At 32.3% G+C, this 20,217-nt stretch overlaps 1 protein-coding gene, 1 long non-coding RNA gene and 1 pseudogene across 2 annotated transcripts; 2 read left to right on the forward strand and 1 right to left on the reverse strand.

The window, feature by feature from the left end:
* Positions 1–1,362: 1,362 nt before the first annotated feature.
* Positions 1,363–3,029, reverse strand: LOC136229346 (uncharacterized). Its single transcript, XR_010689071.1, has 3 exons — positions 3,008–3,029; positions 1,521–1,574; positions 1,363–1,427 (listed from the first exon to the last, which is right to left on the reverse strand). It is a non-coding gene; the product is annotated as an uncharacterized lncRNA (long non-coding RNA).
* Positions 3,030–12,100: 9,071 nt separating this feature from the next.
* Positions 12,101–12,218, forward strand: LOC136231408 (U6 spliceosomal RNA; annotated as a pseudogene).
* A 2,986-nt stretch (positions 12,219–15,204) lies between these two features.
* LOC136230164 (patatin-like protein 1) lies at positions 15,205–19,811 on the forward strand. Its single transcript, XM_066019122.1, has 7 exons — positions 15,205–15,455; positions 16,490–16,671; positions 16,795–16,969; positions 17,063–17,224; positions 18,756–19,055; positions 19,229–19,404; positions 19,501–19,811. Exons 1-7 carry the CDS (start codon positions 15,324–15,326, stop codon positions 19,571–19,573), a joined length of 1,200 nt encoding a protein of 399 aa, XP_065875194.1. The 5' UTR covers positions 15,205–15,323; the 3' UTR covers positions 19,574–19,811.
* Positions 19,812–20,217: the final 406 nt, after the last annotated feature.

The following is a 20,217-nucleotide window of genomic DNA, read 5'->3' on the forward strand; positions in this document are numbered from 1 at the left end:
CTTGAGAGCGACACAAGCTACTCATCTGTTGTGTCGCACTTGTCAAGCGCGCGATACAATAAAGCGATAACTCTTGTGACGCGCTTCTAAAGTGCGCGACACAACATATGATATTCTTGTGACGCGCTCTAAGGGTGCGCGATACAAGCTCCCTGATTAATCTGGTACACTTTATATCGCTCCTTCCTCACGCGCGACGCAAAATATTGATATTTTAAAAAATATATATATATTTTTTTGGATTGAATGGAGCTCTAATATTGAACTATAATCAAGCATAAATATCACCAGTAATTACACGTACATTGTATTAACAATCATGGCTAGCTAGCATTTTTACTTTATTAGTCTCTTTTATATTCATTGAAAATTATTTAACAGTAATTACACACTCATAAGGGATAAGGTACCAAAATAGGCCTATGGTTTTTGTAGAAATAAATTTAGACCCATGTACAAAATAGTACCAATATAGGTTTAACGTTTAAAAAAGTATCAATCTAGGCCTCAAGAACGGATTGGACACGTCATTCCTATTACTCCGTTAAGTTTTGACTTTCCCTCCATGTATAATTGACAAAACTTAACAGAGTAATATCAACATCGTGTCTCGTTCCGTTATCGAGATCTAAATTGGTACCTTTTTTAAACGTTAAACCTATATGTGTGCTATTTTGTTTTCAATTAAATGGACCGTTAATACATAGTAGAGAAAAGTAAATGAACACTAATAAGATAACAGACAACCTGGTAAGATTACATCATGTTGATTCTTTGAGCTTAAGATATCAACTTCCGGAGCAATTGATTCTTGTTGAATCCTCCATGTCCTTTCAACACCTTCAGGCTCGAGATAGCCTCTAGGAATTGGCGGAAGCCACTGATTAGAAATATCACATATTAGAAAAGGAAAGAAAAAAGAATTCTACTTTTTATTTTATGGGAAGGATCAACAGTGTGGAGAGAAAAAATCTAGCAGTTACAGTACAATAACATGCCAGGATCTAAGAACAGAAAAACTAACCATCCTTCAATAAATAAACTATTTTGATATATTAACTAACGTTAATGAAACAAATTGAGAATCACTTTACAACACTCACCCTTTATACCTTCCAAAACCAGAGATGAAAAGAGAAGATACAAAATTAGAACAAACTATAAGATATAAAGTAGCAAGTAATTCACCTTCTCAGCCTTGGCAGCAGCTTGTGCAGATGTTCGATATAATCCTTCTCTATCAGAAAGTTGTCCCTTTAAATTTTTTTCTTTTAATACCTGCAAATAATTGAGAAATCAGAATGAGAGGGAAAATAATAAATAAATAACTCTGCCACTAGAAATCTCAATCACCAATCCCGCACCTCCAAATTAGCACCCTCTCCTCTAAGAAACTTTACTTCCGCATCCAACTCATGGGGTAACTCCTGCAAATAAGAAGCACAGTCCATTAATTTTACATCCACACAAATGTTTCGGGGTCACTTACTATGGATTAAAAATGTGATCTAATGTGGTACCTGCTCCATAGGGGGTTGCTTGATACCATCTTGCTTGACATCCATGTTTACAGGCTGCAGGGTTAATAAGAAAACAAATCCATTTAGTACTTCTGGCCAAATAGACGAAACTATTTTGATTTATGCATGTTACATAGTAGAGGGCACAACAAAACATAAAGTATGCTCAAACTATAGCAGTACTGAGTTATGATAATCAAGGAACTAATAAGGTTGAACAAAAATGAAGCTTCGAATTTATTCACTAGTTTGTCCAACTCACATGCATTCAAGTTCGTTAATGGAAAAAGCAATAAGTGCTGAAAGCTCAAGTGAATTAGAATTACTGGAAAAGAAACTACATTTCCCGAATAAAATTTAGTACATTTTCACTAGATTCGAGTTTGAGGGAAACAAATTCAATTTCAAATTTTAGAAGAACAACAAAAACGAAAGGACTATAAAATAATGGTGAGAAGACCGAGAATTCTTTGATGTACTTGTGTTGTTTCTTCTGAAAACTGCCACAGAAAACTAGAATTCTGAAATGGGTAAGTCGAGAAATAAACCTGGGGATGATCATCAGTAAAACAAAAAAAATATAGTTAATGAACCATATGAGATTCCCATAGAAGTATGGAAGGGTGCAGGAAATGTAAGAGTTTGTATGGTTTGTCCTCAGTAACAGAGTATAATAATTATAGATGTATCAAGCTCATGAGTCATACTATGAACTTGTATCAGGTGGTCACCGAACTAAGGTTGTTCTAAAGTGTGAGAATTAATTTGGCTTTATGAATAGAAGTTGACTATGGAAGCTATATTCCTCAAAAGAAGTTTGGTGAAAATGTGTAATGAAGTAGAAGATTCATGCCAAGAATATTCATGCAACTAAAGACATGTGTAATGAAGTGGTTATGGCTGTGAAGAACCTTGACAGGGGAATCAAGAAATTCCTATAATTGTTTAGTTAACAATCTGCTTTGCGTCCTTATCTTTTTACCTTAGTAATAGATAAGCTTAACCAAGCATATACAGAGGAGATCACCTGATAAGAGGGAGTAAATATTAAGTTGGAACTATGCAAAGTACACGAGAAGATGATGCAACATAAATTTCAAAATAGTCAAGGCTAATATAGACGTTGAAGTATGCCTTGGAGGATGCCAGTACCTTTGTCTAACTGCCTCCTAAAATTAGGATTTAAAACTCATGATACATAAAATATGGCAGAGGAATGATGTCAGACATAAGAGACTAACAAACAGATTGTATATTGATATTCAAAATGGAAGAGGCTAACAAACAGATTGTATAATCATCTGACCTTACAAAGATGGAAGAGACTAATAAACATGGAAGAGACTAACAATATACTACTATCCTAACTAGACCAACCAAGCACTGCGGCAAAAAAATCCCAAATAACCACCACGAACAGAAATTTAACCCAGAAATTAATTCATCACAACATGAATAATAGAAATTTAATCCAGAAATTTACTTACATCGCATGTGCGAGACGGAATAGAATGATGAGACGGAACGACACTATGCAAGAAGGAACGACGAGATAGAACGACGCTGTGCGAGACGGTAGAGGAACGAGAGCGCTCGGAAGGGATGAACGGTGGAGGAACGACGGTGGAGGAAGCCACTCCTTGTTTCCGACGCCTTGAGAAGCGGAATGACCGGCGGTGTGCGAGGTGGCGGTGCAAGGTGGAGATGGCAGTGTGCAAGGTGGAGGTTGGCGGCTATGGAGTTGACGGCTATGGAGAAAATAAAACCTAGAGATAAGGAAGCAGAGAAAGCATACGATAAAAGAGTTCTGGTTTTATTAATTAGGTAAAATTCTTATATTTAAACGTTTTATATTTTTTATAATTAGTAAATGCTTGACAAGAAATACAATGGTTCAGATGGTTAAGACATTAGATAATAGTTTTATAGGTTAGAGGTTCGAACCTCTGTATTTACATTTTAGTTCATTTTATTTTTAATTAATTTATTGGGATAAGTTTATAATCAGTGAGTGGTTGACAAGAAATACAATAGCTTAGATGGTTAAGATATTAACTAATGTTTCTACAGGTTAGAGGTTCGAATCTTCATATTTACATTTTAGTTCGTTCGATCCTCCATTTTTACACTTTAAGTATATATTTTTCAGTTCATTTTATTTTTAATTAATTTATATGGGATAAATTTTTAAGTTTATATATATATATATATATATATATATATATATATATATATATGATAACAACCCAAATTATTCTTGAATAAGGAATAAGGGAAAATTAATAGAAATAATGGCAAACCATTATTCCTTCCAAAAGAGATATTTATACATGATTAATATGGAATTAATGATAATTAATGCAGGGGAGAATATGCAAATAATGAGGTTCGAACCTTCATATTTACATTTTAGTTCATTTTATTTTTAATTACGTTCGATCCTCCATTTTTACACTTTAAGTATATATTTTTCAGTTCATTTTATTTTTAATTAATTTATATGGGATAAATTTTTAAGTTTATATATATATATATATATATATATGATAACAACCCAAATTATTCTTGAATAAGGAATAAGGGAAAATTAATAGAAATAATGGCAAACCATTATTCCTTCCAAAAGAGATATTTATACATGATTAATGTGGAATTAATGATAATTAATGCAGGGGAGAATATGCAAATAATGAGAAAAGGAAGGAGTCTCTAGTATTATGCCACGCCACGTGGACCATGGCGAGATACGCCATAACGAGATACGCCCGATGAGAGCGAGTAGCGGAGACCCACCATAGCTCTCAAGGAGAGCGTACATACGCCTTGACGGATCAAAGAATACGAAAAGGGATATTCATCTTACTGACAGAATATTATCCCAAGGACCAAAAGGGATATTCACCTTGAGAACGTCACAAGAAGAACCGGATGGCGGATCTCCACGGTTCAGCTCAGTGAGATCCGCTGGCGAACCTATGAGGCGAATCTCCTCTTTCACCTGATTCATCACAGTAACGGCTAACCGCCGACTCGGTCATAAAGACCATTAATGAGCTATCAATTAGCTAACCGTCAGGTTAAAGGTAACCAGTAACCGCCAGCTTAAAGGTAACCAGTAACCGCCATTAATGGAGCATTAATGGAGACCTTCTAGTTGCTGAAGGTTACGACTTCCTAGATATATATAGCCTACATCCTTAGGCTATCAAGGTACACTTTTACTTACCCTTTGTCAATTCACTTTGCTCTCTTGTTCTTCCTTACTGACTTTGGCATCGGAGTGTCCCCGGCCGATCCCAACGGCGCCTCACAGGGAAGTGCTCCGATCAAGGATTTTTCCACAAGTTATCAATATATATATATATATATATAGGATATTTAATTTTCATCATTTTTATAATTTTTTAGTTTTTTAAGAAATATGTAGAAAAAAGAAAAAAAATATGAAGAAAAAATATTTATATTCAAATAGTAGTTTGTATTAGTTGTGTCGCACTTTAGAAATGAGCGACACAAATATAACACACTACTTGTGTCGCTGTTATAAAAGCGTGTCACAAAGATAAAACACTCATTGTGTCGTTTTAGTAAAAGCGCGTCACAAGCTTACTCTTGTATCGCACTGAAAGACAGGCGATACAAGAAGTAATTCATTTGTGACGCACGCTCTTCAAGCGTGACACAAGTGATGACACAAAATACTTAGTTGTGTCGCGTTTAAAGAACGCGCGACACTAGTTGCTCTGTTGTGTCGCCTTCTCTTCAGGCGCGACACAAGAGGTGCGACACAAGTGAGCATTTCTATACTAGTATGTTCCAATATGTATATAGCACAAGAGCTCTCGATAGTAAGCCGGTCACACAAACTATTTACAATAGCATGGATGAGATTGAGATGAGAATAGGTATATGTTCCATTACGTGCGAGTGAGAGATGTTAGAATTATTCGAGTAATGGATCGAATAATTAATCCACCCGAAATGGAATCGGGCCAAGCCCATCTAAAAAAGTGGAGGATTAGGGTTAGGGTTTTATGGCCTAACTGAAGGCTATAAATAGATAGCCATCTAACCCTAATCATAAAAGAGAATTAAGATTCACTCATGTGCCTCCTCCTTATCCGAGCCTTCCTCTCTCAATCTCAGACATCCACTTTAGTTTGTGGATCCTTCGTTGATCACCTCGTGATTAATATCTATATGGATGATTACGACATCGTCGTTGATCCAATTCCGATTTTTCCACTGCTATTCTTCTCAACGGATTCTGCTCTTATAGAGGTAAACCTTAAACCCATATTTGTATTATGATTATTTGTTAGGATAATCCCTTCAAATACGTCAAATTAAATAATATGAATGGCTTAGTGATTGATATTTCCATAATTATTTACCCTAAAGATAACAATACACATTTCAAGTAAAGATAACTTGGTTGCAATACTTTTAGCTAAATTTAGAAGAGGCATTGTGTATGATGGACATATCATTGATTCTCTTTTCTTTTCTCATGTGGTGTTTGGGAATGATTCTGCTTCTCTAGTTGGAATATGTCTATTTCCATACTTATTAAAGTTATATATTTATATACATTGAACTGCTGCTTCTGTGATATCACTATTCTCTTACTTAAATTAGTAATACCCCTTTCAACTAACTTAGCTGCATGGTTTATCCAAACCAATCACTAATATTTTCAAGCTTATTTTAATTCAAACTTAAGATAACTACACACTAATTAATCATCATCTTCTCTTAAGTTTATTAATTAAATTTTATGCTTGCAAGTTTTAAACACAACTTTATTTTTATGTTTTGATAGCTCTAGGATTTGTTGAAGTACGTAGTATCTAGTTTTAAAACTCTCTGAACATTTCATATAGGGGGAGATTTCCTTAGCTGGATCTCTAAAAAAGAAGAAAATTATATAGCTGTATGTTGGGCTGTATCAAGCCGAGTCAAGCTTTGTTCTGATCATACTTGTCTTGTTAGAAAATTGAAGAATTCGAACTCCATATTTGGCTCATTAGCTGCTATATCGAGCTGTTGGTTTATTTGTTCATGAGTTTTTCTCAAGAGCATCTCATTAATTCTGTTTATGAACTTTGCTCACTAACAGCTCATTGATTATGTTTATTTGAAAATTTTCAACAGAAAACTACATAGTTTTCATAAACTAAAAAGCTAAAGTTTCACACAAAACTACTTAATTTTACATTTCATCGTTTATAGAAATACTATTATTAGAAAATAATCAAACCCCACTTGCTCATTAATTTGTTCATGAAACTATAATTGAGCCTGTTCGCGAACTTTTGATCCGAATTGCACTATGTTCAAGCTCACTCATTTATAAATTGAGACGAAGAAGAGCTGTTATCGAGCTGAATGCCAAGACGTTCATAAGCGACTTATCTCATTTACAGCCCCATCTGGATGCATGGATAATTATTATGAGATATTATATAATAATAAAAGGTATTTTTGAGCTTTATATCTCTCAATTGAAGCTTTGAGGTTAAATAATTTCTTAATATAGTATCAGTGCATTTTAGATAAAGTGGTTAAGGGTTCGGATTTTAATAACTCCATTTGATAATAGATTTACAATACATAATAAGATGTTCATGCATTGCATGTATATGCTTTAAGCTCATAAAATATTCATGTGTATAAGTGTGTCAGAGATAATAATAAAAACTTATATATGAACTTTACCTGTTTATTTGCTTTTAAATTAAATGGTTTCTTATCAATTAATATTGACTTGAGGGGTTAAGGGGTCCCAAGTCTCTTAAAGCTATACTTCAAATTTAAATCTTAACATACGCACAGAAAGTTTTAATTAGAAAATATTCATCTAAAATGTGTATAATGAGTCTCGAAATTATTATTACTTGTCCTCTTAAAAAAAAATTTAAATTATAAATAGTTAAATCTCTTAAAACAATATAACTTTTACACATCAATATGAATATATATCACATGTCCTCTTTCCAAAAATAAATAAATTATATTACTTGCAAATGGATAAAATCACAAAGTTATTATTATTATTATTATTATTATTATTATTATTCCTTAAAATTTTATAGAATTTTTAATAATTAATCCAAGTATCTTAGCAAAGGGAAGTATTCTCGTTTTTTCCCCTAAAACAAGATTTAAACGTAAATACTGCAAACAGTTTTTTTTTTTTTTTTTTTAAATCTCAACAATAATGGAATATAATCTGATTATAGATGATCGATGCGACCACATAGCTTTAAGTTGAAGAGTGCCCCATTTCCTCAAATACCTTGCGATTTTGAAGTATAAAAAAAGAAACTACCACTGAAAGAATAAGGTATAATTAAGTAAGATTTTAACACATCATCACCAGATGTGATAATGTACAAAATCAGAAATTATTTTACCTTGTTTTGTTGTCTCTCACAATTTTTGCTTCAAAAGTATGAATTTCAATTCAAATAATCTCCCTTGACTTTACATGCGTTTAACATATGAATTTCAATTCAACATATGTTTTTTTTTTTTTTTTTATGGAAATAGTTATATCTTCGATAGATGAACAAACAACAAGTACAACAAACAAACATAAGGAATAAAAACGTTACAAGGTCCATAAAGGCACTAAAACGACTACAAAGAGCAGAAATAACCATAAAAGGTATCAAAAACATAAAAGAACAAGAAAAAATATTGCAATCCACTCATCATCATTTAAGCCAGTCTGAACATTCGGATGTAAATCCATTCTTTTGTTGCAACCACGTAGATCCATTAATCCACGAACAAGATAAGTCGTTTCCGCTCGTGCTAAATTCAAAAAAGGTATAAACGAAAGAATAATAGAGAACCGATACAATTCAAACGAATAAAGAGATCAGATGAAGTATGTGAACACAAACAGAAAAAAAAAATAACAATATTAAAAAAACACAATAAATCCAACAAGCGAGAGGAGGAAGAGAGAAACTCTTCAAAGTAGATTCACAAAATAAGAAAAATTGTCTATTTGATAAATGAGGGGGTTATGAGGAAAGAGGGGGAAAGAGAAGAGAAGAAGATTCAACATATGTTTTGATTGTTATTTATAGAGGTAAAGAATTTCCTTGGAGCAAAGTTTCCCATTTTCCAAGTCTGGTTCAAATAATCAAAAGTAGAATTGGCTCTGTAATTTCAATATTGCAAATTGCAAAAGTACATACATTCTCCTTCTCTCTCCTTCTTAATTAGAAAACATCTTTCCTGGCTTTTTGTTTTTGGAAGAAAAAAAGGAGGTGAAATTCTTCCTTATCTTTTAAGTTGGAGAAGAGGAATTTTATGCTTTAAAAAAAGTGTCAACCATACAAAATTTATCTTGATTGAAAATACGTTGTAATTAGCGTGAAGCTTACGGGTTGTTTGCATGTAACGAAATTTTGCTTAACCATAACTTGTCGCAGCAATGAGAGAATTATGTACTCATGGGATTAAAATCCTTAATAATTATAAATACTTTAAAGATGATATTTTTATTTATTACAAACACTTTAATGAGAGAAATTTCAATATTATAAACATTTTAATGAGGGGGTTTTCGTTATCATTATAACACAGTAATGAGGGTAAAATTACTTATAATGAAGAGATCACTTTTCTATATGTAATTAATGTTTTTAGCAAGAGAATATTTAATAAGGAAATCCACGAGGGGCATTTCTCTCAATAAAAACTATTTAATGAGTGCATTTAGATTTTTAATGGGGATTTTGTCAATCGTAGAAGTTTTTTTTTTCTTGTAGGAACATTATTCATGACAGTTTCCAACTTAACAATGAGAGATTCCGCGACAGTGGTAAAAGGTATAATCTGAAAGGGGCAAGGAAGATGAGATTAGGGAAAGGGGAAAATAAAGAAATATGTAAAGACGTTTACCTCATGGGCTTTGGCAAGTACTTTCTTTCATAAGCGCAAGGGAAGACATACCCTTCATTACCTCATGAATTGTGGGTAGTAGTTGTTAGGGCCAAACAAACAACAATACTCACAAATAAATAATAGATAAAAGATAAAAAGACACATAAGAATTTTAGCGTGGAAAACCTATTCATTAAGAGTACAAACCACAATACCCTTAGGCGACTTAAATCTCCACTATAAACGCTTACAATTTTTTAACGGAAAAAAACTGTACAAACCCTCTAACACTCAAAACTCAAAGTCCAAGTTAAACCGTCACTAGTTAATTAGCCTTGAAAATGCTACCAATTCAATTAAAATCCTAAAGCCTATTTTATAAGAGAACACCCCCTTAAGAATCCCACTTTTTTCCAATGTGGGAATTTGGAAGCTATCCCAAAATATCCTCCCTTAATCCAACTCCCCACATATCCCGACAGCTTTAGAAAACAGAACTCTCTTTTGTAGTCCTTTTTTTCTTCATTCTACTAAGGGAACATCCATCTAGATAATATAGATTTTTTTCCTTTCTTCATACCTTGCAATTTCAAGCTATCACAATTGAACACCTTACAGAAGTTGCCGGTACCAACATATCTACACCCACGAGAAGCCAATTCACCCAACAAAATTATGTTTGCTTTAGCACTAGGTATGGACTTCACATTAGCAAGACAACATCATTGAGCTTTGGGTGGACTCTTCCAACGCCTTCAATCTTCATATTTGAATTGCTCCCATCACATATGTAGCCAAAAGTTGGTAATTCTTCAGCTAATGTGGTTAAAGATTGTGATGTACTATTGACTGCTGCAGGCTCGCACCTCCATAAGCCTCTTCCCATTGAACTTCAATTCCGCGGGGTTAATTACAATTGTTATGGCCTGGACATCAAGAGTGCCATATATAACAACACAAGGCTCAATAATTTGAACTATTTTTTGTTTCTTAGTCTGAGGAGAGTCCTCCAGATCTTGATTCTCGACGGAAGGGTATATTTTCTTATTGGCTTTTTAAGACTTATGGTGGAGGAATGCAAAAGATATCCATAAAGTTCACATCTTAAAATTTTATGTATTTCATTGTCCTGACGCTTATGCATACCTACATATTTGTAAAAATAGAGAAACTGTAGAGATCAATGTTATTAGAGTAGATGTGATGTGGAATCTAGGATAAAGCATGCACCAGAGATGGTCCATGTTCAAACCTAAAGACTATATATCTCCATGGGTGTATAGTCCCAAGTTTGATACATGCACATCGAGCAGTTAAATGTTCTCTCGATAGAATGTCGATCGCCCACACTTTTTACTATGGATGAGATTGAAATGAAGATTGTAATATGTTCCATTACGTGATAGTGGAAGATGTTACAATTATTTGGGTTATGGATCAAAAAATTAATCTGCTCGAAATAAAATTGAATCAATCCCATCTAACTGGAGGATTAGTGTTAGGGTTTTATAGTCTAATTAAAGGCTCAAGCCGACTAACCCTAACAATACAAGAGAATAAGAATTAAGATTCTCTCCCGAGCCTCCCTCTCTCCCTACTACTATCCCTCTCTGTCTTTGACCTCCGCTTTAGTTCGTGGATTCTTCATTTTCACCTCGTGATTAATATCTATGTGTGTGATTTGTGACCGGTGATACAAGATCGTGATTGGTTTGATTCTTCTATTGTCTATCTTTCCAACAGATTCTACTTTACAAGGAGTAATCTTAAATCCGTATTTGTATTCAGATTATTAGTTTATAATCACTTGAATTAGTAAAAGACCATAAAATCTTTAAATAATAAAAAACAATTGCATTGGAAAGTGTTATTGGAAAAAAAAAAAAAACCAACTTCAGTATTGGTTCACTTTCAAAATATTACTATTTTCATTTTTATTTTTTTAAATTTGACCATTAGCAGCCTGTATATATATAATTTAGCAGGCCTTATTAAAACACACGTGATATATATGTACTTCCAGTCTTACTAAAAAAAATAAAATATACAAATGATAAAATAACAAAATTGTGATAACTGCTAATTAGGGACCAAATCTTTTTCCTTTTTCGTCCTCAAATGTTATCTGAAGCAAGTTGTGATAAAAGTTGCAATAAAATGCTAAAAACAAGTGTTTGTTAGGTGAAATTTGGGCGTAAGTTCCATCAGCTTCATTCTAGTTAGTCATTTCATGAATTACTTTCGGCTGTCATGTAAAATCAACTTAGCTTTTTCTTTTTTTTAAATTTATCATTTATAACAAGATAACAAGCCCAAAATTTTCTTCCCTTTACTTATAAAACAAGTTTACAATTAATTACAAAATTTATAAAATGGATAATTAGAAGAAATCGAGTTAACGCGGAGCTAAGCAACATATGAGTATCAAAGATTATAAAGATGATATTAATCCATGACATTTTATTCAAAGGGATACGCAAAAATCACCGAAGGAAGTCGGGAAGTGCAGAGCACAACGGAAAGTGTCAGAAATGAGTGATAGGAAATTTTTGAACACCTGAATTGCCAACATAGCCCTAGGTTCCCAACCTCAAATCTAACATCTTGATCCAATGCCATGTATATATTGTCCGTTTTGTTTCAAATCCAATATCTTGAGTCCTATGGTTTTAAAATGTGTCTGCATACGAATAAGCCACAGTCAGACATGCGATAAAATTGGAACGATATAGAGAAAATTAGCATGGCCCCTGCGTAAGGATGACATGCATAAATCAAGAAATGGTCTAACCTGGTCCGGAGTGGATGGTGCCAGGATAGAAGGTCTGAGCAAGGAGCAACCCTAAAGAATGACGATAAGGACAGGAATAAACTGAATCCATATTGAAAAGGGAGAGACAGAGTAACTGGATCTTATTAGTAAAGTGGAAATCCAATACATGCAAACGCGTATTAAAGCCGTGTGATCCAAGGTGTTGGATTTGGGCCAAAGTGGACAATATCTACATGGTATTGGGCTATGATGTTACAATTGGTATCAAATCTGACTCTCCACGTACGATATGTGGTTCAATGACGAACCAGGCAGAAGCTAGTGGTCCTATAACGATCCAGTCTAGAGTGAGTGGCGCCGGAATAGAAGGCATGAGCAAAGAGGGTCTTAAAGGATGGCGATGGGGGACATGAATGAACTGAATCCCACATCGAAAAGAGAGAGAGTGACGAAAGCTTAAGTTGGATTTGGGCCAAAGCGAATAATATTTACGAAGTATTGAATTAGAATGTTACACTAAAGTCTCTTGGATGAAAAACGATGAACCTAAACATCTAACCTTTTTTCTTGGGAAAATTACACAGAAATTCATCTTTCAAAAACTATTTACAACTATGTCAAATCATACTTTTGAATTATGTCAAACTAATAAAATCACAATTTTTAATCTATTTTGAAAACTAGAGTTTATAAATTAGAGGTCTTGAATTTATTGTCTATGGTTTAGGATTTATGAATTGGTATTTAGAATTTTTAAATTGAGGGTATAAAATCATAATATATAAAAAAATAATGACATATTAAGAATTAAGTTTGGTGATATAACTTAGTTGTAATTTTGTAATTAATTATGATATTCATGTAATTGACCCTTTTTGCTTCACAAACTTTTAATTAGTTGGCCCTTTCCACTATAATTACAATTTTCTTTGATTTAGTATTATTTTTCTTTGATTTTTTTTTCACTTATTACAAATATATTATTAGTTTGTATTTAATTATATATATATATATATATATTTTTCTCTTTTTCTTTGTCTAGTTAACTTTTATGTCTTCGACTTTGAGGTAATTTTATTGTGAATTAAGGGAGAGAGTAAATCGTATTGATTGATTTCCTAGATTGGGATTAAGGTTATACATGGATATACATAGTAAATAAGTTGGAAAAATAGTCTAACAATACAAAGTGGGAGAAGATTAAAATAGAAATGTGTTATCTAGAGAGAGAAGTGATAAAAAAATTTATGATAAGAAAACATCTCAGTACACCAGCAAAGTAAGGAATAAAATCTTACATAAATATAGACATAGCATAGTACAAAATTTATAAAGGTAGAAAAGAATTACAAAGAACAAAACAAACCATAAAGGTACAGATAAAACAAACAATAGATCTCAAACTTCAAATTTGTAGAAAAACACATGTAAGCCCATCTACAAATTTTAAACTCTTCTGAATCTTCAGATATGAGTCATTTCCTTTGCAATCACGTAGATGCAGTGATCTACATATAGGATACCATTTCTGCTTTTGCTAAAACAGAAAATGTTACAAATGAAAAGATAATAAATAACTGATGCAATTCAAGCGGAATAAGAGATTTGGTGAAATATATGCAATCCAACTATAATTTATTAACCAAATAAGAAAAACAAAACAATAGAACTGTACAAGAAAGAAAAAGGAAGACAGTCTTCTTTCTCCCTCTTCAAATAGAAGACTCCAACTTGAAAAAGTAGAAAATCTAATCAACAGGGAAAATAATTAATGAAATTTGTGAAGAATTGATAAAAATGGAAGAGAATAAATGGTTTGAGAATTAAAAATGTTTTTAGTTAAAGTCTTACATCAAATTTTCCCTAACTTTTTAAGCTTTCATTAAAAAAAGGTCACAGTTTTAAAAATGTATTTAATTTTATCCTAGCTTTTTTACTTTTTGTCAATTTTATTTTATATAGTTTTAACTCTACAATAAATTTAACATATATGTTAAATTTATTGTAGAGTTAAAACTATATGGTCCTAGACTTTATGTTAAATTTGAATTTGTTAACAACTTTCAAATTATTTTATATGTTGAACCAAACCTAGTTTCGAGCTTGAGCCGAACTTAAAAATTCTAGACTCGACAAGCCCAATTCCTTTGATTCTCGAACCAAACCTACCTAGATTCATTATTGGTTCGGCTCGTTGACACCCTAATTGGCAATGATAGGATTGGGAGATATAAGATGATACATTGTCAACAGCACGCAAATATTAAGGTAAAGTTTGTATTATCTAGATTAGAGAATTTGATGTCATGGTTGTGAGTCGTCGGAGAGAGTAGGGTAGAGGCCTGCTTTGGTAGCATAATTATAAATTAAGGGAAATAGTAAATTGTACTGATTAATTTCTTTGATTAGGGTTAAGAGTATACATTGAGTATGAATAGTAAACAAGTTAGAATCATAGATTAAGATAGAAATGTGTTATCTTAATCTTACAGATACGTGAGAAGACAATTAATAGATAAATTATCAATAATAAATTTATCTCTTTCATTTTGTAACGAAAAAAGCTATCGTTGAATCAAAATTTCATAACTATGAAAGCTAGAATTTATGCCTTTCAAATTGGAGATTTTGAATTCCTTCAAATGTTGTAAATCTTTTTTTGTTGGTTTAGGATAACATTGTTGATTAATTTCCATTCATAGCTAATGTCAATTATCAGTTTCAATTTTTAGACGTAGGTTACATATAAAACATGTTTTAAATTTAGATGGAAATGGTATAAAGTTGTATTATTGAATGAAATAAAGGTAGATAGCACTATATATCCAAGTATATGATAGTTTTTAGAAATAATTCCATTTATAAAGCTAATATAATTATCCTGGCAAATCCCCAAACTTGTATAATTAAATAGAAATCCATTACATAGTTTGAAACTCCCAAATTATTCTTAATCTGAAGATTTGGCAATCAGGTAAATGAGTGGCCAAATAAGGGCATAGGCCATGAACTTATCAAGTTGGTCACGACACTATCATATCAACTCCACTTTATACAGTATATATAAGAACAAGATTGGCATAGTTTTATTATGTTTTTTCCTGATTGAAAGAAATCAATATTAAGAAATGAATTCTTTCAGTGATGAAATCAACCCATCAAGCTATGGTGAAAAGATTACAGTTCTAAGCATTGATGGTGGAGGCATTAGGGGCATCATTCCGGCCACCATTTTGAATTTCCTTGAATCTATTCTACAAGTACGTATGTACATTCGAGGCGGAGGGCGGGGGCTGGAGGTGCCGGAGTGTCATGGGGCCAGGTCTTGGCTACGCCAAATGGCCCCAAGTCCTCGGCCAGCCAACCCATATTGAAGGGTTCTATTTTCTATAAGACCCATCAATACGTTTGTCAGTAATCTGTCCTGTATATATCAAATTTCGCCCTATAAAAGGCACGTACTATGGGCTATCTCGGAGCCCAAAGTGTCTATAGGGTTCCCATCCCCTATGAAGACATTAGACTCTCTTCAAGAAGACTGAATGTCTGACTCTCCTAGTCCCGAATGGACTAAATGTCCCCTGTAGTGTTCTTTATACCAACTCATCCTTTCAACAACAATTGATATACGGAGCACCCCGTTAACCGGGAACCACTCCTTTTAAGGGTAGTTATAAGCTATTGTCGCCTCCGCTAGGTTGTAAAAGGAAAAACAACGTGGTTTTGACTTGTAAAACAGTGTCATTTTTTCATAGGCTGGGCGTACAAATTTGAAACCCAACTCGTAAGAAGTGGTGGAACTAGAGCCTAATACCCGGGTAGTTAATGGAAACGCAGATTTCGAGGTGATTAAGGATCACGACGAAAATATTCATCGTAATGGTGTCAAATTTTCCCCGAATTTTAGAACTAACAAAATTACTCGGTATTTTTATGTATACTGACGGAATTTGCGTCGGTAAATATAATTTTCGATATTTTATTTCCGGAGTCGTGGGGGGTTCGGCAGACCTCTGTTACCTATGTAGTTCTGCCACTGTTCATAAGGGCTAGGCTTTTATTTTTAATTTTTTTGCACCTCCACCCTATTTGTGTGCTTTTTTTTATTATTATTTTTGTGTTGATTTAAGGTTAAAATCAACGCTTTCTATCAACTCCTCTTTGTATTACTTTTTCTCGTCAAATCGGGAGGATGACTTTTACACAATACAATGTTAAATACAGTTACAATTCATTTTCCATTTTAACGTAATTTGATGTTCGCAGCTAATTAACTATCTCGTTGATTACGCAGGAATTAGATGGAGAAGAAGCCCGAATCGTGGATTATTTCGATGTGATTGCGGGAACAAGCACAGGAGGATTAATTTCTGCTATGTTAACTGCTCCTAATGAAAATAATCGTCCTTTATACATGGCCAAAGACATTGTTCCTTTCTATTTGAAACATTGTCCTCACATTTTTCCTCAGTCAATGTATGTAATAACTAATAATATATTTTTTTTCAAAAAAAAAAAAAAAAAAAACTAATAATCTATTATTTCATCAAATTTATTTTCTAATTAAGAGATTAATTATTGATTATTGTGTTTAATTAGTGGAACGATTATGAGATTGAAATTGTTAAGAGGACCTAAGTATGATGGAAAGTACTTTAAAAAGCTAGTTCGTGAGATACTCGGTGCTCGAAGATTACACGAGACTTTAACTCGTCTTGTTATTCCTACCTTTGATATTCAATTGCTTCAACCGGCCGTCTTCTCTACATTTGAGGTATGCTTAATTAATTAATATATATCATGAAGCGTAACATAATAAATAAATGTGTACACGTGACGTTAATTGATTTAATTTGTGTATATGCAGGCAGAGATTGATGAATCTAAAGATGCATTGCTTTCTGATGTTTGTATTAGTACTGCTGCAGCTCCAATTTATTTTCCGGCTTATCATTTTAAGAATAAATGTTCTCAAGGGAGTGAAAGAGAATTTCACCTTGTTGATGGAGGGGTTGCGGCAAATAACCCTGTAAGACCATTACTTAATTAATTTTCTCATCCTAGTCCAATTTCTTTAATTAATTAATTAATTAATTGAAAATTACTAATTAAACCATAGGTCCTATTAATTTAATTGATTGGACATACATGAGGTTTTTTCTTCCTAGCTAGATAGTAGACTAATGTAGTTTCAACTACTTTGATGATGACCATACATGATCAGGAGTACTAATCAGTTTGATTAAAAAAAATTAATAACTGATTATGATAACTATAATGAGTTTCAAAACAATACTATAATGTAAATACAACAAAAGTCTAGCATCTAGTGAATGAAACCATGAACCTCTCACCAAAAGAAGCAATCTGGAACAAGATTGATTGTGCAAATTATATATCATATATATATATTAGAGTAAAACTTCTTCTTTAAACCTAATTCTACCTATCATTCCTCTACATTATACTCCTAGCAGTAAAGAGATGACAAATTTACACAACTGATTACATGGCGTAAGATCGACACGTAATTATCATGTTGGGTTTAACGTAGTAGGTAATAGATCATTTTTTAGATCGACACAAAATTAACATGTAACTTCTTTGGTTGTATTAGGTTGATCCGCTAACTCCAAAATGAAGCAAAATGATAAGAACATTTAAAATTAGTGTTAATTTCAAATAAAACCCTTGTGTTCAGGTCGGTATTTGTGGAATTTTTTTTTTTTGTTACAAAACAAACCATTTGGTTTGCCTCGATAGTCATTTTGGGTTGATTTTATCAAATTTGGCCGATAACGACCTCAAAATGAAAATTTTCAAAGATTAAAATTGTTTATAGTGTCATATTAATTACTATGGAACAACGTTTTTTATTTTTCAAAATCATCATTTTTGGAGTTTTATCTCTCTAAACATTAAGTTTCTCTCTCCTTAAAAGTATCACCTAAATGACCTCAATTCAAGAATTAAAGTTGCTTAAAATGTTATTTAATTCTTGAAAAAAATTCATTTTGAGATCGTTATTGATCAAATTTTGTAAAGTCAACCCAAAATGACTAACGATGCCAGCCACATGGTTTGTTTAAAACACCACATGTACCGATCTGTAAAAATATGAAACTACAGGGTTTTATTTGAAATTAACCCTTAAAATTATTATCATATTCTCTCTTGTGTTTATATGTTATCTTGATTAATAAAAGTAATCAAAATTACAATTATTAATTATAAATATGGCTCAAACTTTTCATATTTTTGCATGTAAATTGTGAATACAACCAAACATAATACAGCAGCATATTTTTGGATCGTCATGATTAACCGGAAAATAAAAAATAGAAATATTACTATATTCTACCATATTTTTAAATATCATGAGTCAAATTATATATGACCTGAAAATATAATACGAAATCACTAAACCGATTAGATTAACATAATTATGGCATAAAACTTTTTAAATTGGATTAGGTTGGCTCCTTTAACACTAAACTGATAATTTATATGACTCTAATACAATACTAACCGGATTTGTTGTTACGGTGAAATGAACGAAGGCATTACTAGCAATGAAGCCGACTGGAAAAGTGTTTCCAGGAGATCCAGATTCAGTTCCAGATCAAGCCCTAGAATACGAGAAATATTTAGTACTTTCCTTAGGAACTGGAACTTCAAAGGTCGAGAAGAAATACAATGCTCCAATGGCTGCAAAATGGGGACTTCTCGGCTGGCTTTACACAGACGGCCATTCTCCTTTAGTCGATGCTTTCACCTATGCTAGTGGAGACATGGTCGATCTTCACATGTCCTTAATTTTCACCTCTGTTCGTTGCGAAAATAACTATTTACGCATCCAGGTAATATATATTCTTTTTAATAAAGGCCGGATGATACCCAATATTATTAAAAACAAAACTCCAGACAGTTTTATTTGATTATATTTGCCCCGTAATTTATTATTTTATTTATTTCATTTCATTTAATTAACCCCTCATTAATAATAATCTAACATTAATTAAAATAAATTTAGGATGATACATTAAGTGGAGATACATCTTCTACTGATAAAGCAACTCCAAAAAATTTGGAAGACTTAGTCAAAATTGGTCAAGGGATTTTACAGAAACCTGTTTCAAGGGTTGACCATGAGAGTGGCATTTTTAAAGCTGTTCATAATGGAGGTACTAATCAACAAGCTCTAATCAGGTATTAATTTATATTTAATTCTGTTTTAATTATTTATATAAATTTATTTAATATTATAAGTTATAGATTATATTGTAATTTTCTCTCTTGTTACAGATTTGCAAAATTGCTATCTGAAGAGAGGAAACTCCGTAGGCAGAAATTTAAACGTGTTCAGCAGCTGCCTTGATGATTAGATTATTAATTAATGTAACAAAAGAATAAATAAATAATTAGGTTGTTAATTTAATTTGTGTAGCTATGGAAATTAAAGTTGGATTTCCCACTTTATCATGCAATGAGATGGAGGAAATCATCTAAATTTGCTAAATGTACAAAATAAATTCTTAATTTAATTTGTAATATTATGTCATTATATGTATTCATCTTTTAACTCTTTTATTTTTAAATTATACAATCTATTTCAAGAATTTGGGGCTTGATTTCCTGTTTATACGAAAGGGAAGGACATTTTACTTAATAAAGCTTGAATAGAAAGTGGGATTTTTTAGTACTTTAGGTATATGTGCTCTTAGTACCATCCACGATCTACTATATAATCACTCTCATGCCGGTCCTGATAATTCATGGGCCCTAGGCGGAATAATAAATAAAGGCCCTTTTAATAAAAATATTTTACGTAAAAAATATTTAAAATATATTTCAGTACATATATGATAAACAAAAAGGTATTTCATTAATTCCTTATTTATCTATATATTAAATCTATTTGGTAAAAAATTAAATAAATTGCCACATGTATATATCACATGTCAAAAATTGTATCATTTGACAAAAAATAAATTAGCAAACCGATTAATTTTTCATCCAAGT

Source organism: Euphorbia lathyris, chromosome 5 (assembly GCF_963576675.1).
Source record: "Euphorbia lathyris chromosome 5, ddEupLath1.1, whole genome shotgun sequence".
Taxonomy (NCBI): Eukaryota; Viridiplantae; Streptophyta; class Magnoliopsida; order Malpighiales; family Euphorbiaceae; genus Euphorbia; species Euphorbia lathyris.

Excerpts from the sequence above, each read along its gene's own strand:
- LOC136230164 (XM_066019122.1), top strand. The coding sequence starts at position 15,324 with ATGAATTCTTTCAGTGATGAAATCAACCCATCAAGCTATGGTGAAAAG. Across the intron at positions 16,672-16,794 it reads CACATTTTTCCTCAGTCAAT|TGGAACGATTATGAGATTGA; the intron begins GTATGTAATAAC and ends GTGTTTAATTAG. Across the intron at positions 17,225-18,755 it reads GGGTTGCGGCAAATAACCCT|GCATTACTAGCAATGAAGCC; the intron begins GTAAGACCATTA and ends AAATGAACGAAG.